Raw genomic sequence first — 27,785 nt, 5'->3', positions numbered from 1 at the left:
GGATCTTAAACATATGCATAGAGCTCACCTAACAGAGTTTTTATCACTGTACATTACCTCAAAACTGGTAAGTAACAGGTGTGCTGGGTTGTTTTTTTCTGTGCTGTCTTTACCATTTACTAATAAATTACAGATATTTACCTGTATCTTTAGCTATTTTAAATATCCTGTATTTTCATAAAGTGAACATATTTAGCTATTCCAGCCCCTGTTAGTTCTGGTTAAAAGACTTCGTTTGTATGCCTGTCTCTCTTTGAATACACCTTTACTTCTTTGACTGCCTCCTAACTTTCTAGACATAAGTAGCATAATTGTATTAACAATAACACTGGATAACTCTTCCAGTCATTTTTTGAATTAGTTTACTAATGTTGAGCATACTTTTGCTCTGATTTATCTTATAGTATACCCTTGTTATCAGGGCTATGGGGTTTTTTTCCCTTCCTGTATCCTAAAGCAAATCATGGAAATAACAGTTGCTTAAAATGAAAAATAGGGAGAAAGGTGGGAAAGATACCAGCCCTTTTCTGGTTTAGTCCTGGAAATCCATATTTCTATGGCATTTTTGTTTGGTTGGGTTTTGTCACATTATTAAACCCTGGCTCTGCTTTTAAAATATTGATGTCATCTTCTCATTGCACTAAGCTGTAAAGTAAAAAAAGCATCAGATGCTTTGTGCTGCTCTCAGAATATTCATTTGAGTGTTTTTTCAGGGTTTATTGTCATTGTAAACTCACATTCATGTGTTTTCTGCTAGCAGGGAAGAGTTAGTTGACAATTTGGAGTTGTGCTCAGGAAAAAAAAAAAAAAAACAAAAAAAAAAAAACACAAGGACAGTCAATTTTTTGTGTACCTTAGAATGTAGAAGTTCATACACATAAAGTCACAACATAGAGTTTATGACAACTTTGTGCAGTTATTTCAGAACTGTTTTCAGTCTTTAATGGTATTTATCAACTTCGCAATTTCCTGGGTAGTATTACTCCCATAGTGGGCACTTTTTAAAATTTTAATCCTTTTATTTCTGTGTTTGAGACATAAGTAAAAATTACTTGAAACTTTTCAACATTTAAAGAGAAACTTCAGTGGGAACTCTCTGTTCCCACCTAATAATGCAGTTGGAAAAAAATGACACCAGCTGCATAAAAGCCATTGAGATGTTGGTAATTCTTTCTGTGATCATATTTCTAGAAGAAAATTCAGGATAGTCATCTTCATTTCAATTTTTAGACATTCCAAACACTTTTTATGGGCAATTACAAATTGCAGTGGAAATTGCTTCTTAACATACTGTCAGATCTGCTTCAGGAATGTAGAGGTCACAGTAGACTTAACACGTGGTCATGTCAGTAAGCTACACTTTAGTTATTTTTACTTCCTTTTCATAATATGTTATCCTTCACACAGCAATTCAGGGAATGAGTTTTAATAGAGCTGTTATAGACACTTATTGTTACAGCAGCAAAGTATTGATGAGAAAAACAAGATGATTTCTGGAAGCTAAGAAAGAAATTACTGTTTTATTTTTATTATTACTGCTAGAGAGGAAGATTAGAAGGTAGAGTTTACAGGAGATGAAAATCAGGGAATACTGATATTTGATCCCGTGGAAGATGTCTTACTAATTTATGGTCTAGGTAAAAGGTAGAATGCCACTAAGGCTGGAAATGACAGCCTGACATCTGATTCCCGAGTCAGTAGATCTGCTTTCTTCTCTGACATTTGCAGATTTAACAGCTGTATATCTAGCTATTGATTCTGGTAATTTCAGTAAGAGTGCAGTTCTCTAATGATACCTATTGGTTACAGCCGCTGGAAAACAAATTGAAAATTGACTTCTTGAGAAGTCTTACCTACTTTCCTCCGCAGTGCTAAGTGGATGTGAGAAAACACAGAATGAAAAGGGAGGTAGAGAAGCGCCCTGTGTTTGCATATGGTCTTGGTGAGGTGTCAGTACGTCCTGTACAGTAAGTTCCCTTCAGTGACACAGAACTGAGTCTCTTTGGCTCTTAGGGTACGGTTGAGCATGAGAGGCATGATCCCACTCCACACAGGGCATGGTTTATAGCTGTGTTGGGCAACACCAGCTCTCCTTCTGCAAAGGGAGCCTCTTCACCGGAGTCCGAGTGACGCTTGGCTGTTGCTGAGGGCCTGCTGCTAGGAGAGAAAGAGACCTTGCATATAACATCTCTTCTGATTCTTACATGGAGAACCACGTTATCTCTCAAGTTGAATGAGGGATAGAAAGTTGTTTTGCCCTACTGCCTTGTAGCCGTTAACCCAGAATAAAGTTCCTGTTAACTTCTTAAAAATTTAATTGAGGGAGATTTCAGGAAGCTTTTTTGTTAGGGAAAATTCTAGAACTTTTGAAATGCTGACCTCTTTAAGAAGAATATGCATTCATATGGGCTGCAAAGTAAGATGTCGCCTAAATACATTTAATAAAAGAGCAACAGGGTTGCTTCAAGGATTTGAAAATAAATTTTGTTGCACTGCAGGTATGAAAATCCTGAGAGATTTAAGAAAACTTTTGCTCTTTTTTTTTTTTTTCTGTAAAGCTGACAAGAATGAAAGATTTCAGTAAAGAGTAAATAGAACAACGATGGAGTTTGAAATAGTCTGTTAACACACTCAACTACTAAAACTGAGCATTTAAATCAGAATGCAGATGGTGGGGTCTTATGGTTAATTAGGCTGGCTTTGTTCCTTTTGGTTGGAATCGTACTGCGTCGGAAGGCACAAGTTGTCTGTTTTCATTTTCACCTCACTGTGGAGCAGCCTAATTTTCTTTGCACAGAGGACTATAGGTCACCTCCAGAGCTGGGACTGGGCAATGTTATTTGATCTGTCTAAATCCTTGGAATGTTTCACATTCTTGGTAAGAGTTAAGCAGTCACTGAAAAAAAATCCTATGACTGTTTTGAGGTTGCTCAATCACAGCATATACCAAATTTAAAGATTTTTAATTTTTTTTTTTTATTTTCCCAAATACTTGTTAGCACACTTCTATGAACCTGAACACCTTACTTAAGGCACCTGCACAGCCTATATCAGTTGTGCTCTGGAATCCTTTAAAAAGCAGGCTGTTACCAGTTTCCCAAGTTATTTGAAGGCAACCTTGATATTTACCTGGAAAGATTTATATTTTTTAATGTACTTCCTGGAAAGACAGAATTACTTTCTGATTTTAGGTACAGTTAGTGACAATCATGTGATAATTATACTTTTTTTTAAGAGCAAGTTTGAAAATTGTTAGTTTGCATTTATAGTGTTGTTTGAGGGGAGATGGTGGGAAGGTTGCTCTTCCAGCTTTTATTTGATTGTAAGAAGTACTTTACATACTTAAAGGGCTCTGGTTGACTTGTAGAGGGAGAAGAGGAAAGATTTTACTATCCGTGTGCATAGGCTCTGAGGAAGAAACCTAAAAAGTTTCTCTATTATTGTAAACAGCTACAATTTTTAAATTACTTCCTAGTGTTTAGCTGCATGACTTCTAAAGTGGTCACATGATTTTAAAAAAAAAAAAAAGTGGGCTTCTGTGATAAAAGTTTTGGGATAGGAAAGGTAGAATCTTAATCTCTTTTGAAATACTATCTTTTGAAAAGCTTTTATTTGTGGGTAGAAATTTCAATTGCTACAATTTTTGCAAAATGAAATGCAAGCAACATAAACTGCATGGAAAGACCATCAAGTAACTCTGTTTTTCATTTGACAGTACTTAACAACTGTCATTCCTTACGAGAAGAAAAATGGACCTCCATCTGTTGAAGATCTTCAAACATTAACCAAAAGTGAGCATACAAAGTTCCTTCGCTGATCCCTTCCTCTTTGTATTTCCAATTGTGGTAACTCAAAATGAATGAATTCATAGAGTTGTATCTTACCCTTTACCCTAAGCATGTATGTGAAGTTGCATGATTTTTAACTGTGCATTTTGGCCGGTTTTTACTTTTTTTCTGAGCCTTCATGGTATGTTTGTTTTCTAGCTGTTCTCTGGGACCCTGAAGGCTAGAAAATGGCATGTATCAGAAAGTAAATGTACTTGCATCATTTCAACAAGTGGGCCATATGGAAAATACTGCATGTCACGCAGGCAATACTGTCTTGTAGTACCTGATATACCTCTGCTTGTTTAAACTTGCTATGCCTTATTGAGATTACTGTAATGACTTTCAAAGATTGGAATGAATGTTGGGACACTTATGAGTAGTTATATCATGATTGTGCTTGATTGCCTTTAAAATAGCCTCCTTCTCTGGGTTGGTTTGGGTTTTTGTTAATAAATTTTAATAATTAGGAAGTATAAACCAGAGTTTTGACAGTGCTTTGAATTCACCTTGACATCTTTTAAGGCCAGATCCTCAAAATTATTTATAAATTCAAAGTTCTCTGTTTTGGGGGGGGGGGCTTTTTATTCCAGCTTGCATGAAAAATAAGGATGTATTTTTAAAAAATTAAGGTGGTTAAATGCAGCAGAGCATCTCAGGGAGTCAGTGAGATCTCCTTCATTTTCAGTTTATAGGAACAGTTTAAAAATAGATGCTAGAGTGCGTCAATGTATTTGATCAGATCTCAGTGCAGGGCTTTGTATCTAACTACGTCTTAAGGTGCTTTCCAGCAACACAGGTCTGTGATTCCACAGGTGGCTGAGGGATGGTAAAAGGCTCATTGGTTGTTTCCTGGAAAGAACAGAAATACTGTACAAATTCTGGAGTAAATGAAATGGTTAAGTAAATTCCCTTTATTTTTCTGCACTTGGCTCATAATTCATACTTATTCTGTGACAAATGAATTTTTCATTTTATATTTACTCCTGCAGAGAAATTTTACCCTCTTGACATATTTAAATTTCACTTCAAAATATTCTCCAAAAAAATTCAGTCTTAAGCAGAGAGAGGTTAAAGCCTCCTAAAAGCATTTTGTGTTGTTCAACGGTTTATTAACAACATGTTTTGTACAAATGCACTGCAAAGAGTATTAACAGTATTGCCTTCTGTGGGCTGCTTAGAACTTGATCCTGCAACTCAGTTGCAGATTTCTGACTCACCGTCTCTGCTGTAAAGCAGGTGATTGGGGTTGTTTGGTTTTTATTTAAAAGCTGCGTGTTATTCTGAACGCTAATGTCTATGTTCAACATGAAAATTGAAGTAAAACACTTGTTATGTTGCAAGTTCAGGGTCTCATATGGGGAAATTGGAGTTTATTAAATACTGCTATTCAGTGTAATTCTGTATTTCTGATTCTTTCAGTAGAGTCCAGAATACTTCATAAAGGATTGTCATTGTTGTTGTTCGTGGAGTAACAGACCAGCTTATATGTGTCAAGTTGAGCTAGTCCAAATGTTTTCCTTTCTTCAGACAATTTTGACTTGATAAAAATGACATTTTGACATTTTTCTAAGTTAATGCCAAATTCAGTCATGTATTTAAGATGTATTTAAGCTACATCTGGTAGCGTTCACCATTTTAGAGGGGAAAACAACACCACCAACATTTTCATCAGATCATTCACAGCAGTGTTTCTCCAGAAAAGTGTTGTTGTTCCATGACTTGGGATGCAGATCAAGGAAATGAGTAACGGAGCATACTTTTTTTCTTCCTACGATTTCCAACGCTATGGTAGTTGTTAGCGTATTTTAGTTTTGTATGTGGTCACTTCCTTTTTGAGAGAGTTTTTTTTTTTTTTTTTAATAAGGAAGAGGTGCTTTTTTTGTTATGACTGATGACATTATACTGTAATAATTAATCATGTAAAAGGGATCTCTTGCATCTGTCTACTGTGGAGTTCAGTGAGAATTACACAAGTGAGAGGTGTAGATACAGCGTGTCTCATTGTATCTTCTCATATTCCAGTTAAGAGTTTTTTTACTAACCTAGTAGTAATATCCTTATGAGTAGTTGAAACTGATCCATGGTATTTCTTGTGAGAGTATTGTGTTCAGTTTATGACCTAATATATGAATTTTTTATTTTTATTTTTTTTATACTTTAGTCCTGCATGCCATGAAAGAGGATAGCGAGAAAGTGCCAAGCTTGTTAACAGACTATATTTTAAAGGGTGAGTATGTTCCTTAGCAGGGATTTTTTTATTCTGAATTAACTTAATGTACATACAAGGTGTATTTGAAAAGAGTAGTCCTACAGCATTCGTGAATTATGTTGCCCTTCTTTCAAACAAAGCTCTCCTCTGCTGTCAGAGGTTTCTGAGCATATAGTTCATAAATAAAACATGTTTATTTTGTTTGTGATAGTATAATACAACAAAATATGTGGTGTATATTCAAATAGCTAGAACAGAGTAGTCTGGCTTGCAGAGTTTAATGGGTATAGTTAAAATCTTGAGTTGCATACGGTTTTTTTGAATTGGAATTCAAACTGCTTGTGGTGGTAGTGCATATGATATATGAAGTGCTTATAGCTTCATTTTAAGTGTTACCTTCTGATCAACAGTAAAAATTATTTATTTTACGTTTACTTGTTATATCTTCACATTTTATATAAAAGATTTGTGTACGAGTCCTTTATTTTCCAGTCTTGTACATTGATTATATTAATAGAATATCAGACACTGAAAATCACTGTTTGCTTAAGCTTTCAAGAGTTGTTCCAGGTAGTTACCAGGTTGTTGAATTGCTTTTAAATGTTTTTCTTTTGATTTTATTTTTGCCTAGATCTTACTAATGCTTATGTTCTTACTTAATTCTTGGCATATAAATGGTACCATCTTCTTTAGTGTTTAAAGTTTAGCGTATGCATCAAACTCCCAAGGTCTGGGTAAATGAGTGTACTAAAGGAGGATGGATGCCTTTTTATTTGCTACCCAAATGTATATTATGTTCTGCTCCATGTTCATGCAGTTTTTCTTTTCCATTGGTATCATGCTTTCCAAGTCTATTTTTTTTAAATAGTCAGTTGACTTAACTCCCTCCATATGATTTTTGAAGGGTTTTGTGTTTCTTACAGAATTCTAAATGCCCTCAACTCGCAGAGATTTGAAAGTACTTTTAGGTTAAAGCTGGGAGTGAAATTTAGTATGCTGTTGCTTCAGAAAATCTGGAGACAGCCATGCAGTGTTCTAGAAGCTCTGACAGACTTCCTGTTGGAAGAGGCTCATTTCTAAATTTTGCATAGGGTTGCAGAACTACCACATACAATAAGAATGCAGTTGATTCCTTTGATTTCTCCATTGTTTACTTACCCTTTCTGAAAATCCTTCTTAAATTAGACAGATGTATTTGCTTATGAGCTGAGAGCCAGTTAGGCTCAAGATCAAGGTATTTTAATGGTCCTGAAACTAAACTGTAGTTTAATGAAGCAGAATCTTTGACCCAAGAGGATGAACTGTTGTCAATAATTAAAGCTGTTTGTTCTTCATCATAATACATCTGGTAGAAGCTGTTTGGAATGAATAGTCCTCTGTACAGTCTGCTCTTATTTTTAGACATAGCTAGCCAGAAAAGCTTTCAGATTTTGAGGCTACTGAGAAGAAACTGGCTGCCTAGAAATGGAGAAATCTTCTGCAGAGAAGGCTTATAAAAGTATATTAGCTGAACATGCAACAGAATAATCTAGGAAGATTGATATGTAGGTTCCCTCCTACCTCTGCCTCTGCATGCTCATGACTTAAAGTCACCAGGGTTGTTCTGCTAGCTAGATGCAACAATGGCAAAAACATCATACTCGCATTAAATGTGTTGGATCAAACAGGTTGTCATGTACAAGCACTGTTGTCTCTAAATTGTAAAACAAATGATGGGAGTATGAAGAATAACAACTCACATCACTCGTACTGAAAGGAAGAGGTGATTGCCCCTCAGCTACCATTTCATTACCGAGCAGAACTAAGCCTTTCTTGATCTTCTGTGGGTCTGTTGCACAATGCCAAGCAGTTGTACAAGCTAGTGAGCACAGGATTTTACTCTTCCTTTCAGTTTTGCCCTAACTAAGCTCGGTATTGCTCTGTTTAGATTACATTAAATACTTATAGCTTGTGCACTTGTTACAATGTACCAAGTACAGTTGTTACACTGTAATGCAGATTTAGCCTGTGGTTACATTGTAGTGCAGATTTAGCCTGTGGAACAGGGAAAGTCTTCCCATTGTTTCCAAAGTTGTAAACTGTTTCTTTTTCTGCCACTGAAACTTCTGGCCTGAAGCCTCAGGGAGGCATAAAATACTTCCAGCCACCTGTCTATTGTCTGGAAATTATTTTTAAAGCTTGTTAAAGAGAGATTAGATGCTTGTATACAATCACATAAAGCAACTTTCAGCTCAGCTTCTGTACCTGAAATTCCAACCTACTCCTTGAATATCAAAATAAAAGGACCGACCTGCTTTTTGAAGAGTCAGCTCTCTTCACTGGAAAGATTAAGAATGTCTTGGCAAGGTGAAAACGACAATGAGAATTTAGGCTTTTGGATTTGTTTTCCAAAAGAAGCAGGATAACAAGTTCTGGATCCAGTAATAATCATCCATATGGTAGAGTGATAATTGTGTTCATTTTACATTTCTTTACTCTGTGATCCAGCTATTGTCTTACACTGAATGAATTCAATTTCTTTTTATTAAGCCTTAATTAAGAAATTAAATTTTGAAATGTGTGAATTGTATCACCAAAGATACTTTGTTCTGCTAAAATCTGTTAACTTCTTGTTCCTTTGAGGATCGTTTTTTCCAGTCTTACAACAAAACAATAGGCAGTAAATTCTATATGACGATAGGATATGTGTAGCTTTATGGAAAATCCTGTTAGTGTGGTAGTTGTCAGCACAGGTGGAACCTTTCTAGCTGTATATTCCGTTTTACAGAGCAAAGAAAAAAAAAATCTTACAAGTAAGTCCTTAACTTTTTTTTTTAAGCAGCATTGTTTTTTTTATTCTGTGGTATTTAAAAAATTAGAACATGCAGTCTTATGTGGGTGTTATGGCTGTCCTTGGAGTTATTAATAAATTTGCCCAGATACTGTTGATTACTGTTGAAAAGTTACCTAGATTGTTTAGAAGCAAGAGCTGAAGAAAAAATACCAGGAAAAGGTGATTCTAACAATTGTGATAGTGTTATTGTTGACATAACGTAATGGGACAAATTAAAGAACATCGTGAGTCTGGAAAGGTTAATGGAACCATAAGACTGAGCAGTAAGTGTTGATTTAACAAGAAATCTTGCCAAATTCACTGGTGTTCTCATAGAAACGAAAAGACAGTGAAGTTAGTTTATATTTTCTCTGAATTTCATAGTATTTTGTAGAAGTGTCGCCACCTTGAATATCTTTAACTAAATGCCAAAATAATTCTGAAATTTATGAAAGACTAAATTTAGATCCTGTAGGAAGATGCACACAGACCCCCTCTGTGCATGTTGTCTAATGCTTGATATTGTCATTTAATAATGATTGAGTAAATTTGTTTTGGCAAAGCAGTTGGGGTAAGAGCTGGGGCATGAGACTTGAAGGAGAGTTCTGGAACCGGATCTGCTGTAGACCTTCTGTGTTACCATGGATCATTCTTGCACCTTTTTTCATAACCAGCTAATGCTTCAGAAATGCTGAAAGTAGAAATCCTCACAACATGGGATGTGCAAATCCAGCATAAGAAAGTGGAAAAGGCTAATACATCTCAGCACATCTCATGTTAGAGGAAAAAAAGAAAAACCTACATGTGCGTTTCTGAAGAAGATTATTAGTTTTGAATTGTTTGTGGTGTTTGCCTTTTTCAAAGCATCATCTTTTCCCAGTTCCTACCGTCCCCTTATGTCCCCCCAAAATATTAAAAATATCATCGTTTTGTCCTCATGCTTAAGTCCTCCTTTCCAGCGATCAGCTAGCTCTCCTGTTTCCATATGGAATTCTGTAGGGTATTCCATAGGGAGTACCTCCTCAGAGGTAAGTATCCCAAAGCCAGACTATGTACATATTCTGTGTAGCCTTGTACAATGCAGTAACTTACCTTCTCTTGTTCATGTTACTCTTGATGCAACCTAAATTATTTTCAAGGGAATTTTTTTCCTTTTTGGGGTCGTGTTTCTTTTTACATTTCAGTGAACATTTCCATCCTGAAGTTAGTAATAGAGAAAAGGACATAGTGATTTGCTTTGCAAGTAAATAGTAGTTCTTTTCCCACCAGCATATAATTCATATTATATTTTGTAGATTTAGAATGAAAATAGATGGTAATGTGAAATTGATAAGCATTTGCAATTGTGCTTAAATTTTTCTGAATATATTTTTAATATATTGTTATTATTATATCACTAGGGGTCATGAAGTAGAAATTGAGATTTAGAAGAGGGTGGGGGAATGCATTTGCTGACAGGGAAAAAATTATCGAGCCAACACTGTGAAATTCTTGATCTTAGAAAGAACACTTTTGGACTGAAGCTGGCAGCTTAGTAAACTCACTGTATTTAAATGCTGCTTGTGCTCATCTTTCTACTGATCTTTTTTGACAGTTTAACAAATGTGCTTTGAAAACATGGTGTTTATTTCCATTGAAAGACCTACACAAGCAAGTAAGCAGCAAAGTTTTTTGTGCACAAGTTAAGCTGTAAAGCAGGGAGCACAGATGGAGATATTTTTGTCATGTCTTGTAGTTGCGTTATTTCTACGTGTCAAAGCAAGAACGGGTATCATCCTTAGATGAAAGCATGTTTGTATTGACTATACCCACTGAATTTATTTTTTTTTTTACAGAAGCTTTCAGTCTTTCTTCTTGCTTGTGTAATGTAATGACTTTCTGCATTATTGATTTATTTGCCAAGTACAATAATGCAACAAGTCGTAGTATCTGTAATCCTCAAAATATGCAAGTTTAGGTTGCTTTCTGAAGAAAATGTCTCTGTGCAGTCGTGTTGTCTGTCTCTTCAGCTGCACAAATAATAATTGGCAAGTTCAACCCCACAAGAGAGAAAGAAGGATTGCAGCAATAACTGCATTTCACAAATACTGTAGGGAACTGCATCTGGGTAGGAGAGGGACTGAAACCACTGTTTGTGTTGAGTTAAACGCTATTGGCTTTGGAAAGCCAACATCCAGTTGGCCAGATTGCTTTTAGGTATTCACATTGTCAGCTTTGGGCCATGAGGACAGAGCGACCACGTGGGGAGGACCTGCTGGGATGGAGTTCAGAGCAAATTTAAAGTAGAAGCTGAGGAAGGCACTGTGGGAAGGGGAATTACCTATTTTTATTGTTATGAGGGGAAGGAAGAATATCTGGGGAAATCTGCTGGAAGCAAGGATTCCTTAATTTAGCTATTTAGGAACAAATCAATGATATATATGAAAAGTTAATCTGTAGATGTACACAGAATCAAGATATTAGGGATTGGTTGTCTGGAATCACATCTAGACACATTATTTCAAAATTACTAGGTTTTGCTTCCCATTTTTACAAAATTTGAAGATTTAACTTCCTGTACAGGGATAATTTTTGAATATAACATAGTACCAGTATGAGACACAAACTGAATAAATTATTCTCTCTACCCCTGCAAGGTGTTTTTTGTTTTGTTTTGTTTTGTTTTTCCTTAATTTGAGAACACACGTAAGTGGTAAATAATTGTGACGTTCTTAAAACATAACTATTACATATAACAATATATGAGTATGTATTTATAGCTGAAATAAATGCCTTTGAAATCAGCTGTGTCCATACAGTAAACTGCTCTGATATATTTAATGCTAAGCTTTGTGTTCTTTTCCAGTTGTCCTTAAACAATAATTGTGACATAAAAATACAGTGCTAAAATACGCTATACATTACTGCTGAGTAAAATTGATGAAATATGTCTGGTATCATTTTTTTAGGCTTTTTTTCTGAATGTAGATGTCATGAAAGCAGAATAATTCTCAGTCTTTCATCTTGCTTTGCTATTTCATATCTAATCTTTCAAGCTTCTAGTAAAGGATTAATAAAAGCCAGTTTTTTGTTTTAATAAATCAAGAATTTACTCCTTGTTCTATTTTTAAATTATGAAAGTATTTCAGATAACAAGAACATCTTTTTTTTGCCTTTGAAGTTTTTGTTTGTTACACCTGACTTATTTGCTTTTGTGTTGTGCTAGCATTGGTTTGAAAGCTGGATTGCTCTGAGGTTTGTGTCTTACATGTGAAACAGGAATGAGAAACATGTGAAGGACATCTCTTGTCTTCCCACTGTGTGATTCAAGTACACGCACCAGAATTATAAAGCAGGGTTGGAATCTCAAATTGTCAGTGCATATTCTTAAAATATAACTGCATGCGTCACCTTTTATTTAATGTTCTGTTTTCTAATAGAACACTTCAAAAAGCACTGTTTAAGACATGACCTTTAGTTAACTCATTTCTGGGTGATAATATTAAAGGTAGTGGGTTGTGTCACTAATTATCTTTTGAGAAAAGGATGATATCTTAATTGCCAGTTTCAGTCAATTTCTAGATTCTACTGTGTTACTAATAGGGTAGAATTCAACATTTAAGAATTCTAGTATATACAATACATTTTTATACAGACTAACTTCACTGATGTTTATCAAGATGTATTTGTGGTTCTTTTGCAGTTCTGTGTCCTACATGAAGAGGGCTGCCTTTCAGAATTAGCCATGCTCCTTCCTGTGATGACAAGCTTTCCATGGATTTAACTCTTAGTATTTTTTCATTTGGCACTGTACCTAAACCAGTATGCATTTACCTCCTCTGTGTGTGCGTGGATTTTCTGATCCTACAGTAAGTCGTCTGGGCATGACAACTCATCCATTTTAATTTAATAGTGCAATGAACTGGAACAGGGAACAAACATTGGACAGTTTTACTCACATTGTTCTGGCTTTTTAAAGTCTATTTTTACATTGAATAGCATGTAGTAAATCCTCCTGCACATTTTGTTGTTGGAAGGAAGAGAAAACTTTGAATAGTGTAAATAAAATAAGCCTAGTTTTAAGGAATCCATATTTAAAAGCGTCCTTAGTCCCTATAGCAAAGATGCAAAAAGGATCATAGTCAGGCTCAAACTAAAGGATTCAGGTGAGTTCTCCAGGAAGCACTCCAGAACAGTGTTGGTGGAAGTCAGCATTCGACACTTTTTAAAAACTGTAACTTTGATTGAACTGTACAACAGTGTTGTTGAAACAGTGAACAAATCCGGATTCTTTGGTGGTTTGGCATAAATAATTGGTGTGTTACCCTTGTTATTTAACATAATGTAATATTTCATATTTGGTTTTATTTTAATTAGTAATGCTCATGTGGCTTAGATATTCTCCCATATTGCTGCTATAATTTTACTGGATTTAATAAGTGTTTGATCTTCATGAAAATGCTTCACTATATAAACATTTTTAAAAGTTATATCTTTTTAAAAATACATGTACAGTTTGAAAAACTTGCACCTGGCTTCCAGGTTAGTATGTTGAGACGTTTGTTGTTATGTATCTCTAAATTTTACTACAAATCTTTCCTGTATATTGTATTTACTGTCTCCTCTGTGATGATGTATTTGCATTCGAACAGATGAGAATGTATTTTACAAGTACTGTAAAAGAAACATACCCCATAATCTCAACACTAAACATTTGTCAAAAATAATTTTGCCAGTCTTAAAGATTAAATTGAAATATCAGAAGTACTACTAATAATAAAGGAACTATTTTCTAGGTTGAATTCCTATTGATTTTACACCCAAATTTATATACAGTGTATGTGAAGGCACTGGAAGATAATGTTCTAAAGAGAAAAATATGTCTTTTCTTCAAACAGTTTTTTCCATTTAAAGTCTTCAGTCTTCTTGATAGTTGAAGAGAAATTTCCTCCTGAATACCCTGTATCACTTTTAATACACAATTTTATCATCATCAACAAATACTCATTTTGATCAGTAAAAGACATTCAGTTTGAAAATGGTTCCTACAATGCTTTCTCTCTTTTATTTTTTTTTTCCCTCCCTTAAGGCCTCAGTATTTTTGTCTTTTGTGCCTTTTTCAGTCAGTGAAGTTTTCAGCTTAAAATTCTCTCCTCCTCCCTCTCCCCCACATGATCACCAATGAATACTTGCCAGCCTGCTCAGGAATAAATAGATCCTCTGCATAAGTATGTCATATGTGAGGAAGTTGTTTTTTTTTTTTTTTTTGTTGCTTGTTTCTACTTCATTTGTGGTTTCTCTAACAAGAAAGTTGTCATTTATTTCTTTAGCTGATTTGTTATGAACTCATCATGGCATGCTTTTCCTATAGAAATGCTTGATATTGACTGTTAATGCCTGGAAATTGGCAAAGGGGATAACCCCGCTTTGCGTAATTTTTTTTTTTAAAAAGGTTCATATGTTGCGAAACATACCATGTCTGAATGAGATCTATTCAAAGATGTTTCAATCTGCTTTTGAGGCTTGAGGTGACAAGACGGAAGAAAATAGAAGAAAAGTAAGGGAAGAATTTTTTAAAAATATAGACCAACCCAAAAACCTTTGACGAAGCTTGTGGTGTTAGTTATAGCAAATTTTGTATGACTTACAGCCACAAAATACTAAAAGTAGTAAAACATGAAAGAAAACCCAACACTAAAGACCAGAAACAGCTCTAGTGAGCTAAGCATCTGCCTGGGTATACCATGCCCCTCATCAGACTAAACAAGATTTCATTATGAAAAATACCTGTTTACTTTGTGCATAGAATCCTGGCATTAAACAGCAGCTGCCAAAAGTGGCAAGTATTATATATATACACCTATGTATGTACATAAAAAAACAGATCTCAAAATGTTTGAATAAAAAGAACCATGCTAATGTACTTCTCTGCTGAGTTTTATGTACTTCATATTCTTTATTATGCATCCTTTTTCCAGATGTGTTATTGAATCTTGCTTGCTTTCAGGGAGCTGGATTTCTTTATTTGTTTTACTTTTTCCATGCAATAGCTTTAAATAGCCACCCAAGAATAGTTGCTGACAAATACCCTAGAAGAGATTTGGGAAAATGTATTTTTAACCGAATCCGTTCTATTTTTAATATTAAGAGTCTTGGAAGCAAAGACTCCTTAAAATCATTAAACTTTAAGTTACTTAGTTAGATTATTTGTACCACTTGCTTTAAAAGCCCTTAAAGCCCTTTTTTTTTTTTTTTTTTTTTTTTTTTCTTCAACTGTTTTTCTGGGGTTTTGGCTATTTCATCAGATAGTAGCTTATTCACTGGCTGGCTGTAATCAAATTTTGAGTCAGGGACTGTCTGGATGGTATGTCAGAGGTAGTCAGGAGTGCTAGAATTATGTTTTCTTGGTTAAGGAAAGAAACTGAAACAGTGTCAGTTCCCTTCTGGTGAAAGGTAATGATTTAGCTGGAGTCTCAGCTGGTGTAGGTACTTGAGGATAAAGAACATCTGCTGTTGACTGTGCGAGGTAATTGACTTGGAGTGGTGGTTTTATTGCAGCAGCTCACCTCCTTGCTGCTTCCAGACTGGGTTACCTTGGTATTCTTTCTGCAAGCACATCACGTGGAGACTGCAGCTAGCCCAGAAATGGCGCTCGGAGCCCGGCAGCAGCGTTGATAATCTGCCCAGCAGCTGCCTCCTCATTGCCCAGGGGACGGTTTAAGACAGAGGCTTCAACTCCTGAGGTCGTGGCTGGTGCAGAGCCTGTGTAGCAGGGAGCCTGCTGCTGCAGCTGTGGTAGCAAGGGGCAGTGGAGATCTGCTGCTTGTTCCCCTTAAAACAGCGTCTGCCCCGTTCGGTTGAGAAAGGCCTAGAAGCAGAGATTTCTGGTGCAGTGTTAGTTCCGGAGCACCCAAGCCTGAGCTTAACTGACTAGCCTCAACGTTCTGCAAAGTGTGTCTTTCTTTTTGGCAGCGGGTAACAGTAACAGAATCTACGTGGGTTTGGAACTGTTTTGTAATTCAGATATCAATCATAATTTTTAAAACTTCTCATGAACCTCCAAGTTATCCCTGGATATAAAGTCACTCTGGAAACCATGAAAACTGTCATCCAGTAAAAAATGAAACCTCGGAACACAATGGATCTTCAATCATGTTGGGTGAATTTAGTGTTCTGATTCTCTTGGGAGCACAATAGTGGTCGTTTTAAGCCTAAAAAGGAAGCTTTTATTATAAAGAAAATTCCTGCGATACGGGAAATCTACGTGTTCTAACTAAGATAATACAATTTCTTTTCAAGTTGTCTACAATTCTGCAGATAGCAGAGGGTTATATAGGGTCCATCTAATGACGGAGAAGTGCTAGATACTTCCTTGCAGAGAGTTTCATATCACTGAAGAATTAGAAGGAATGCTTTGATTTTTCAAGTGCTTTGTCCTAGCAAGTAAAATTAAGTGCTTTGTTCCCTTGCTTGCTTTCTTTTGATCAGGACCTAACTCAGGACTTCTTGCCTTTTTGTTTGAATATACTGATCAGTGATGGCTCTCTAGATTAGCTGATCAGTGTTCAGTCCTAACAGTAATTGTTGAAGAAACTGTATGAACTGGGAGAACTAGTTACTGAATTTTGTCACTGTTGTGTTTTTTTTCTCCATTATAATCCACAAAAGTTGGATAGAAACCTCTCTTTGCACTGAATGCTAATTTAAACAGCTCATAATTTCATTGTTTATTTTCCAACCTGTCTTTGTGTTTGGGTCTTATGGTAATTTTCTATAATAAATATAAAATTTCATTTTCTGTAGGGTTGCGTGAAAATTTATGAATTCAAGTACATGTTTCTTAGAAACAACATGTTATAACTTAGGCTGTATACAATGGGATGAAAAACTCTCAGCAAAGAAGGTAAAGTGTTTGGATTTTCTGGATCAGGAAAATGTTTGGATAATGCCCCAGTTTTTTCAAAACTATGGAAAGCAAATTCTGATCTTAGGTCTGTTTCTGTCAGTGTGCACTCCTGCACAGTTCTGTGGCTTGATGATATTCAGGGGACAGACCAGCTCAAAGAAAACAATCCCCGTTTTCCCACTGACTGCATTTTTGGCCTTCAGGACTATTTCATTGCCCGGCTCAAACAAGCTGCTGTATCAGAAGTTTTTAGAGTGGAACGGTAGTGTTGCTGTTATAATCTCAGTTCGTTTTTATCTGTGGACAAATCACTGACTGCTTCCAGGAATGTTTCTCCTTCTGCTTGTATTACCTTCACAGGAGAAGTATTTGTGCAACGTGAGCCCCATGTAGATCATGCTGCTTATCTGCATGTTTTGGAATCTGGGGTTGAAAAATTCCTAACGTAGCCTGGAAGTCCCTCAAACCACCTCACAGCTATTTCATAATTAAAAACCTCTGCGGCATTCACCTTTTTCAAACCTAAAGGGTAGAAATTGTTCTTGAGACAAATTTTTCAAAATACAAATGCAGAATCTCTGTCACTTTCAGTTCCAGAAGTTGATGTTGTCTGCTAGGAACAGCATGAAAACAGTCGAGAGCTGCTTCCTTCTACATGTGTCCCTCACTGAAGCATGGAGGGAGCAGTCCTATCAGCCTGATTTAAACCTCATTGTCACCAGAACCACCGAGCTTTTACCTAAAATTGAACAATTGCTTTAAATGCTTATCTAAGAGGGTAAGAGATCAAGCCCTGGAAGGCTTCACTTCGCATTCAGCGCAGCGGGCGATTCCATGTGAAGGTTCTGGGCGTTGAGGCACAGCGTGGCACGGTGGTGCCCCGTTAACGCCGAGCAGCCCGAGGGTGAGCTGTGCTGCAGAAGCCCTTGGCACTGAAGGAGGGTCTGGCAGAACCCCTGCAGTGGTGACAGCTTCAGCAGGACGGGGCCCTTCACATCCTTAAGATTTCTATAGGGCGTTTCAGCCATGAAGGATGGACAGGGATGTCTTTTTTTACTGTTTCTGTAGACGCTGCTTTTCCAGTGCCTCGTAAATTTTTGTGCTGCTCTGAACTGACTTAAGCTGAAGTATGACTGCTGACTTAGAACAGTAAGTGTTGAAATTTTGGGTAAAAATCGAGTAAAATCCTGTAGTCTTCAGGGTAATTTTAAGAGCCCTGTATCTAATCATACATGTTTGGGTTAGCAAACCTAATGATCATTCTTCATCATCTACCCTTTGACATAAACTGATAGTGATGTTTTCTATCGACATGTTGATCAATAGCTCTGTTGGCTGCCTACAGACAATTCTGCACTCTTACAAACGTGTCTGGGAACAAAGTTTTCCTATGTAACCAGAATTTTTTTTTCAAATAGAAGCTCAGAGTTTTGAAATGCCCATTTAAATAAATGTCTGAAGAACACAGAATGGATTTCAGTGGATTTCCCATTAGTATTATCCCTAAAAAATTCCGAAGCAAGATTCAGTTGTTAGAGCAGTACCAGAAGGTGAGATGGGAATACACCATGTAGGCCATACCTTTAGCATTCTCTTGTAGAAACTATTTCCTAGAACAGAGAAGCAATCCCCTTTTCACAGCTGAAAACAATGACAGAGTCTAGACATATCAAGGTGTCGGAAGGTTGGGATACAGCTGTGTTCTTTACCACTGTGGAAACGCTTAGGAACAGGTGGAGATTAGCTGTGAATGGATGGACTTCGGAAGGTAAGACCAGATATACTCGGTATTACCACCAGCAGTGACTTACTGACAGGAGATGAAGCAGCAGGACCAACTAGAAGGTCTTCGTTGCTTCCTTCTGTCTTGTACCTCTCATCAGCCCGTTTGTCTGGCAAAGCTGAGTCCCACAGTGGCCAACTGTCCCTGTCTCTGCCCATGTTCCTTTCCACATGGCCCTTGATGCCCCTTCCCTTGTCTCTGCTCCTGCCCGTATGCCTAAGGCTATCCCTGGGGTAACCCTTGCTCCTTGACTTGGTAAGAAGAACATAATGGGCCCACTATCCTCCCCCTGCTACTCCAAACCAATGCTTTTTCTCTTCCCAGCCTGGTGGCTCTTCATTTGTGCTACCAGCTGTAAGCCCCTTGTCCCTTTCAAATGTCCTATGGAATATAAGTAAAGTCTTGTATCTTTGAAAAGGGGAAATTGTGTCTGAGTGAGCAAAGCAGCAGCTCAGAAGCTGAGCAAGTACATGTTGAGTGCTGACAGCACTGGGGGCAAGCAAGGAGTCGCAGGGCTGGCTGGCTGTGGTGGGCTGCTAGCACAGAGAAGCTCTGTCAGAGCCCGAGGCAGCCGCTGGTGCCGTGGGTGTGAGGCTGATGGCCAGAAACACGGTCTGGCTGCTGCAAGCTATTGAGTACTGAGCCCGGGAGAAGGGAGGAGGCTGTTGAGAAGGAGCAAGTCTGGGTGAAAGAGAGGAGTTTGTCAGTGCATGACTCAGAGAGAGTGTGCTGGGAGACTGGAACTTCCATTTTGTCTCTGTTGGCGTAAGTTAATTTGTTTGCGGAAGCTGTTACGGTCTAGTTCTCAGTTAGCTGGGTAGAGAGGGACTCTGCAGTTTTTCTGCCTGCTCTGTCATCATGTGCTAAGGGGAAAACAAGGCTGGGCTACGTGTGCATCTGTGAGGCACAGTCCTGCTGTGGCCTGTAATGGCTTCTCATCATCTTTGCACAGGCTTCACAGTTCAGAGGTGATGCACATCGTATCAGCCTTCCCAGTGTCTACCTCTCCTTTAGGTTTAACAATCTAGCTGACTGTCTGTTCTATTTAGGTCTTGGGCAGCACAAGTCAAGTTAGTGGGAGGTAAGTGATGTTCACTCTGATGTGAATTGGACTTGGACCCCCACAGAGCCTGCTATCTGCAGGGTGGAAGAGACTCTGCCCTCGCTCTTTGAAACTGGAGCATTCACAATTTGGCATCAAAGGCAGGAGTGGTACAGGTAACCTTGGTGCTTGTGGATTGTTCCTGGTGGTGTCTAAGGGCTTGTATTACGAAAGAGTGGGAACGTGTCTAGTTGCAGGGTGTGTAGGGGTCCTGCAAACGTTGCTAATGAGTGTTGTGAATCCTTCAGTGTGTTGTTTCATGTCTTCTTCAACAAGTGGATGCAATTTTGCCTGTGAGGGACACGTGAGTGTGGAGAGTCCCTTGTTAGAGGAGACTGTGGGTGACGGTGCAAAGTCTCCTGGGGTCCACTCTGTCCCAGGGCCTGTTCCAAGGATGCAGCACAGCCTGCTGTAGGACGCAGCAACCTCGCATCTTATACCAGCTAGTTTTCAGTTCCTGTGAAGTCTTCAGTTCTCTAACAAGAATACATTTCTAGAAATCTGGGTCTCAACTGTGGCCATATTTGTCAGGGCCTGCAGAGTCTCAGGCCTCTTGAAGGCTCTCTGTCTCTGTTCTGGTCAGGTTTGGTGTCTCAGTCCCACATCATGTTTAGTCTTGGTCAAGGGTGAGATTTAAGTGCCACACCTCAACAGTTCTGGTCTTTTCTGCAAATTGTAGCTTCTCCAGGATTGCGTGATCACCATACTGTTTCAGGGGGTTCAAGTTTTGTCCAGGCTGGGAACTTTTAAGCCTTCAGTTTTCCTGTTTCTAGAGTCACCAGCTCACCTGGACTTAAAAGGCATGTTGCTGTCAGTCTGCAAGTTCTCATGTATTCCCAGGTGCCTGGCTTCACAGCAATGTTATAGAAAAACCATGTTTCTCACCCAAGCGATTAAAACTGGGGACAAGATGTGAGAAACAGATTATTGGAAACTAACAGCTCGCTTGTCATCCACTGATTTATTTCTATTCCCCTCCTCCCCTTTAGATTCCGTGTTAGGAACTGTGCTATTGTGTTGTGTTTGGATGCAGACTTAGCAGAGGGCTTGCGTTATTCAAGCCATCTGATGGCTTTTCCAGCTGAGGACACCAGCAGAGCTGCCATCAGCAACAGGGAGAACCTTGTATTTATGTGCATTCTGGAATCAGCAGTCTGATATGGTTAGTGTTAGAGCTGGGTTAGGGTGTTAGCATCCTTTCTGGAGTTAGACCACTGAATACTGCCATACCTCTCCATTTGCAGGGGGGACATTAATTCCTTCTTATCTGGTCTTTATTTTCTGCTTAGGAGAGTAATTTCTGCTAGAATCGATGTAATGGTCCATGGATTTCTAAGATCTGAAGGCTGTCGTTTACAGACAACTAGCTTTCCTTCTGTGGCATTTAAAATAATATGAGTTAGTAAGAGTTCTTTCTAAAATGACACCTCTGAAGAAATATGTTCTCTCTGGCAAGTGTCAGTCTGAAATACATGTGCCTGCCACAGGATGGCAGCAATCAGTCACCTTTGAAGCATCTTTCAGTTCGAGTATTGCATTTCAAGATGAAGTCCAATGATAAACTATTCACATTAGATCACTCCGTGAAGATGATGTGACAAACACAGGAAATATTCTGTGTATTCTTATTGATCGTAAATGAAAACCATATTTTACAAAGTTCATTACGTTATAATTTATTCAGCTAAAAAAACTGGCCCAGATGAGCTCTGAATACCTTATCATTCAGTAGTTTGTATGGGAGTTTATTCTTTAGGTGATTAAATATTGAGGGTGAGCTATGTAATCTCTTTTTAATGCTCCCCAGTGAGTACATATTTAATTCTTGCCAAAATCTGAGGGATTTCCACCTTTAGGCCTGGCTTTCCAGTGCCTAAGATTATCTAAATGACCCATCACTGCAGTGAGATGGGGTCACTGCAGTGTGATGCCCAGCTGTGATGTAACTTCAGTTTCCCTGGAATTCTGTGTCTGTTTGAACGTATTCAGTGCCTGGAGCCAGTTATTAGCATTTTAGTGTTTATGCACATTTACTTATTGCTAGTTTGCTGTCGTCTTATCTGAAACAATAAATTAATTTTTACATCCAGCCTTCTTTTAGGTCTCCTGTAGTGGTCCCTGGCTGGTTCTGAGGACAGTGTCACCAGCTGTGACCTGCCCCAACGCTGACTGGTAAAAGCACTGTATTCATAAGACTCTATGTGAAACCTGAAGGGGATTGATAGCATTTGCCATGTAAACGATATTGTGAAAATGAATTTGTTCTTTGAAAGGCCTACTTTGTGAAAGCTGAGCTTTTCTGCTTGAAAATACAGTTTTAAAAATCAAAAAAGCGCAGAGATAAAACAGGATTTGCAGCCAGCGAGCTCTCTGCCCTGGCAGACAGCATGTCCTGCTGCCTCCAGCCAGGATCCGCATCTCCATTTCCACCACCCCAGGTGCACACCACAGCGCTGAAGCACAGGGCCCGTCTCTCTTCCCCCCAACACTAATAAGGTTTACAAATATGAATCACACTAATCCAGATGGTGTTGCTGAAGGGGTGTTTCAGCTGCTCACAGCACCAGTGGGGGAAGCAGCCAGACCTTCAGCCTCTCTTCTTGCCAGCTTGGGTCTCTGCGCTTCTCAGTCTCTTCTCTTTTGGTCGAGGGGTGTGTTCATAAGTCTCCCTCTAACTTTTTTTTTTTTTTTTTTTTCTTCCCCTCCTCTTTAATTTGGAATATTTGGCAGGTGCCTCTGGCACAGCCCCCTCTGTGTGGGGTCAGAAAGGCAGGCTGCGTGTCGGTGTGGCAGAGCAGAGGGTAGGAGGCAGGCGTGTGCGGCACGTGCGGTGGCATGCCTGAGGTGAGGCAGCCCCTGCCAGGAACCACAAAACAGCACGAGATGTGTTCTCCGGGGGGGAGGAAGCTACCTGATGCTTAGGGAGCACCAGAGACCAGAAACTCTCCCAATAGGGCATAAACCCAGGGGTGAGGCAGTCAGCATGGTGACTGATGTGAGAGGGAGTGTGAGGAAGGCCAGTGATGGAGAGGAAAAAAAAAGCCCTGGGCTTCAAGAGAGCAGACTTGGGTTCCTTCAGGCAGCTTGTAGATGGGGTGCTTGGCTGCACAGTGACAGATGTAGCAAAGTAGAAGAGTAATAGGAAGGAAAATCTCAGCCTCACAATGAGCAAAAAAAAAAAAAGGGTGCTATAAATTTCAAGTGTCTTGCTAAAATAATAAGCTCATATGACTCAGTATGGAGAGCCCAGGACCAGACAAGGCATGAGACTCTCTCAAAGCTGTTAATAGCACTCTGGCAGGTAGACTTCCCTGGCTGCCTCCCCTAGCCCACATAGCAATCTATTAATTGCTGTTCTGAAGCAGTCCAACAAAAAATATGCTTATTTTTGTCCATTCTTTCCCCTGTACAGACAATGGAAAGTGTCCTGAGTGTCTTTGTCCAGCTATTTGACATCATGTCCCTTTGGAGTCTGAGAATTGATTTTAGTATTTGAAGAAAAATATCCTGAGACAATATAATTCTGGGATGACACATTTTTATATCACGGAGGTGGGTAATTTGAGGCTGTGCCATAAATAGCACTGCGAGAAGAAGCGCTTCTTCTCCTCTTTACTTCAGAACTCTTTCTCACATAGTGTAGGAGACAGACTCCTTGTCAGCATCGGCTGCGTGTGATGGGAGTTGGCTGGGGCATATCCACATCTAAAGTAGGAGAAAGCATACTCTCTGGTAACTGATGTGGAGGTGCTCGGCCTCAGAAAACAAAACCGTATGTGGAAAGCTCTGAGTGGGGGAGAACAGACACAGCCCAGATCTACCGTCACTGAAGGTGTCAGACCAGAGGAAGGGCCAAGGACCTATTTAACAAAGCATACCTCCTGCATATCTCTGAGATTTTAGCAAGTGTACGTAAGGAGAGGGAACAATTGAGCCATTGGCAGGAGCTGTACGATCTCACATGGGACACAGCTTTAGGTTATAGATTTAAAGACTTAGGAGGATAATTTTGAATTAGATGCATTCAGTCAAAGCTCTCCACTTGTCATTCCTGCAGTGCCTGTGCGGGCTCCTGAGATTTGTACTGCATCATGGGGACAGCGTCAAGAAAGAATCTGACAGATGATTTCCCTCTGCTGTTCACACAGGTCAGAAGATTTTCATTATTGACTAGCAGCTGGTTGCAGTCTTTGTATTCATCCATTCTCAGATTCCTGCTGGCTTTTCTTTCCAGAAATCCCAAACAGGGTGAAAAATCTAGCATTTCTGCAGAGAGCCGTCTTGGCTGCCGTGCTGTGAATAACTTGCCTGGTTATTTTGCTGCAGGGAGAGAAGGAACCTTTTAGAGAACAGAGGCATGACCTTCTGTCTATGACCGATTACTGCCATTTTTGTGAGTTTGTCTCTGTCACTTGGAATAACCTGGATGTCTCTCAGTGTGGCCTTATCTTGCCCCAATGGAAGTGAACGTTCAGCAGTAGTATTGCCACAGCATGGACAGCTCTAACAGTCTGGCTGGGAAGAAGAGTCTCTATAAAGGATCAGTTCTTGTAGCCTTTTAAGGAAAACTCTCAAAAGTCTTGAGCTTTACAATTCTACTCCTCAAGTGACACAAGATGTTTGAAAACATTACGAGAAAGCAAATATATTTGATCTCTGACCTAGTACCAGAAAAGATCCCTAAAACTCATCACAGGTATGGGCAAGGCCCAGATCACTCAGCTGATGTGTGACCAAACCCTGAGCTTGGCAGGGATCTGTTGGGTTTGCCTGGGCAAATAAAATGTCCTTTGTAGAAAACCGTGTCACACTAATGGTGAAAAGCGCTGTTCAAATTTTAGGCTTTATTTTTCCAGTTTGCACTATAAAGTGACTCGAGGACTAGCTGACAGCACTCTGAAAGCTCACTTTTTGTGTGTCTATGAACAGTGATGGTCTCTGTTTTCCCCCCAGCAGATACAGCCCTGGCTGACCTGCTCAAAGGATTATGTGCAAAAGTGGGCAACGTGGTGCAGTGCCCGACTCCTTGGCCATGCTGTCGAGCTGCACAGTTTTTTGATGTAACTCCCCACCTCTTCTGACCTCACTTGATAGTGTGTTCTCTTGCCCAAATAAGCAGCTTGTTTACTTATACACCAAGCAAACAGCCCTGAAAAGCAGATACTGCTCCCTTTGAAGTGCTGAAGAACTTTGCCATTCATTTACAAGATCAGAGAGGCTGGATTTTTCAGGCAAGCCACTCTGAAATACCTACTGGAGTAGTTCGTTCCTGTTTCTTCTCTGAGAAGTCATCTGCTTCCATCCTTTCCCTAAAGCACTATCAGAGCAGAGTCCCTGCAAACAGTACTGGTGTATTAAATTTTTTCCAGGGAAAGAATAGATGATGTTTTCTTTTCTGTAGGGCTTGTGTTGTGCTGAGTCATTCTCTCCTGTAGGAATGCTACCTTCAGTCACACGGGAAAGCTGTTTGTAGCCCCATATGATTTTTCTGTGGAAGCTATTGATGCCTATTACCTATCCATTGTTGTCAGCCTTTTGATTTGAAGTTGCAGTGTCAATATCATTTTAGGCAGATCAACTTAGAAATGTGAAATGCCTGAAAGTTTAAAAAATAAATAAATAAGGATACTTTTGTCTTTAGATATGTCTTGCATCAGTGTTTACCATGAGAAGAGTCTGGCAGCTATAGCCTTTCTGTGTACCACCATGGCATCTTGGAGACTACTGAGATGATGGTATCTCTGTCTTCTGTAAAACTGTTGATCCCAACTTTGTGGTGAAGACACAGACAGCTACCACTATTGCCCTTTCTTAATGGAAGATGTTAGGAAAGCATGTTAGTAACTCTCACTTGACATTATTAAATGCTGAGAAAGCTTTTCCTGAAACCTTTTGTAATCCATGCATCTGAAACTGCTTCACCTTTGCAGGCAGTTGGGACTGTCTCATAGCTTCAAGTTTTCCCCGAACGAGACAGCTGATAGATGGAGAGATGGCACACATGCTTTTTCTTCAGGAAATGAAGCTGAAAACCAGGCAGCTTCAAAAAAACTCCATGAAGTGAGAGAATCTACCTTATGGTTTTGTACAAGTCCTGGGTTTTGGATGGGAAAGGAAATAAATGAGCATTTCAGCTCCGTGAAATCCTTACAGAATAGACAGTAGGGAGAATCAGCCTTTCTCTACACACAAAAGACTCAGGAAGAGAGAGTGGGGCAGCAGTGGTGATGGGGGAGATAAGGGCTGAGGTGTTATAACAAACGCTGACTCTGCCTCTGTGCCCTCATCATCCAAACATCAACCCATTCTTTGGCAAACGTGTATGGCTGCATGCACGCTTTATGTCTCTTTAGGTTAAAATCTGGAGCTCTTGAACTGTAAATGTTTGTTCATTGGGGATGCTGGGGGTGAAGCATGGCTGATGGGGGGGTGCTCAGGTGTTAGAAAGCCAGTGGATGAGCAAGTGCTGCCTCCCCTCCTCTGGCTTTGAGGTGCCCTGTTTTGATATCGTCAGCTGGCTGTCTTTTATCTGTATGGTAACCAATAATGTATCTATAGTGCTGCCAAAATATTCTTAAGCAGGGGTAGGGAAGCCTAAGACCTAACATTTGGCAGAGCTTTTTGACATTACAAAATCTATAGAGATTGTGACATTTTTCACTTTATTTCACCTGTCTTGTTGCAAATAAGCATGAGTCTTGTCTTCAGTAAATGAAAGTTTCATGGGGTCACAGCTTCTGCTGCAAAATCCCACTGCTTACATGGATGTGCGACTCCTTCCTCTCTAATAGAGTGAGTATACTTTAATTTGGTTATGAAATATTGTATATACAGTATTTTGACAGAAAGCTGCCTGCTATAAAATGCCAACTTAAATTCTGAGCCAGAATGGAGTCCCTGCACAAAACACATGTATTCTGTAACATAACAATGCTTTTGTTAAAACTGTTCATGTGAGGAAATAATGTCTGTGATAAAACTCATGTTCTTTACTACATGGCCCAGATACCTGGGATTTATACAGAATTCCTTTGGCAGTCACACAAAAGAGGTAGTAAGTACCTGATAGTAATCCAAACTTCAGTTTGCTTTTCCAGAAATTGCACTCCTCATTTCTTCCCCAAGTTTGGAAGAGAAATTGAAGTGGCTTGTCCAAAAATAGTGGTCACACTAACTTTCCAGAACATTGGCATTAATCTTACATTCATATATCCTGTTCATCAAGGGACCTTTACCATTGTGTAAGTAAGAATATAACGTTTGGGTCTTTTAATATATTTTGGATATATGGAAAAGTACTATCCCAAAATAAATTAATTCATGTAATGGGAAGGATATTTCTATTTTCCTCTTTCCTGGGGCATTAGACATAAAGGCTTCTGAGGGCTGATATTTTAATGTATTAATTGAAACCTAGCATAGGAGAAAAATAAAAGAGTAATATTTGATGGTAAGGAACAATGCATAGGAAGTAAGGAAAAGTGTCTGGTTCTCCATAAAAACTTTACACTCTTGACTTGATTAGGTATTGTTATATAGCTTGTGATTAATTCTCGGAGCACTCATAACTGTTTTCAAGTGATCTGGTAATATGTTAGATGCTTTCCAAGCTCTAATCTCATTTGGGGGAGTGACAATCTTGGTACTCTGCAAATGTCCATTAGTCCTGTCAGTCCATGGGATGTGCAGGAACGTGAACTAGATATCAGAAGAAAAAACATTTTTCTGTTTCAACACCCTTAGGGGATGCATTCTTTCTGATTTCCCACAGAAAAACAGTAAGTGTATTACAGGAAGTCCAGAAAGGGTAAGAGCAAAAGAAACCAGCATGTCTAGGATTCCTCTGCTACACCAGTCTCCTAGACTGGTCTTTGTTCTGAGACACTTCTGTTATCTGCTCCCACACCTGCTGGAATGCTGGTATTAAAGACTTCATAGGAGTCTATGGTATATAATTTATAATAGCAATCAGACCTGGGAACAATTAAGTGGGTTCAGCTGATGGAAGCATAACACCAGGTTAAGATTATTTATGTTTTCAGTGATTTCCTCCTCCTGCACTTTATTAATTTAATTCAGGATTGAATTCTAATTGTGGCTAAATCATTGGAAAGGTCATCAATTTGAATGGAAGTTTTAGGAAGCCAAGGTATCTGAGGTTTGA

The 27,785-nt window shown here is 38.9% G+C and overlaps 1 protein-coding gene across 2 annotated transcripts in view; it reads left to right on the top strand.

Moving 5' to 3' along the window:
* Positions 1–14,753, top strand: part of FEZ2 (fasciculation and elongation protein zeta 2) — a 29,212-nt gene extending 14,459 nt beyond the window's left edge. For both annotated transcript variants that reach the window (XM_033011068.2, XM_033011067.2), the window contains 3 exons: positions 3,716–3,791; positions 5,992–6,057; positions 12,534–14,753. In XM_033011068.2, the coding sequence (XP_032866959.2) occupies positions 3,716–3,791; positions 5,992–6,057; positions 12,534–12,550 (159 nt within the window). In that variant the 3' untranslated portion in view covers positions 12,551–14,753. The remainder of the gene's footprint in view (positions 1–3,715; positions 3,792–5,991; positions 6,058–12,533) is intronic.
* Positions 14,754–27,785: the final 13,032 nt, after the last annotated feature.

The sequence above is a fragment of the Tyto alba genome, unplaced genomic scaffold (assembly GCF_018691265.1).
Source record: "Tyto alba isolate M040663 unplaced genomic scaffold, T.alba_DEE_v4.0 Super-Scaffold_16, whole genome shotgun sequence".
In the NCBI taxonomy this organism is placed as follows: Eukaryota; Metazoa; Chordata; class Aves; order Strigiformes; family Tytonidae; genus Tyto; species Tyto alba.
Note: the sequence above shows the minus strand (reverse complement) of the source record. Positions and strands in the feature narration are given on the sequence as shown.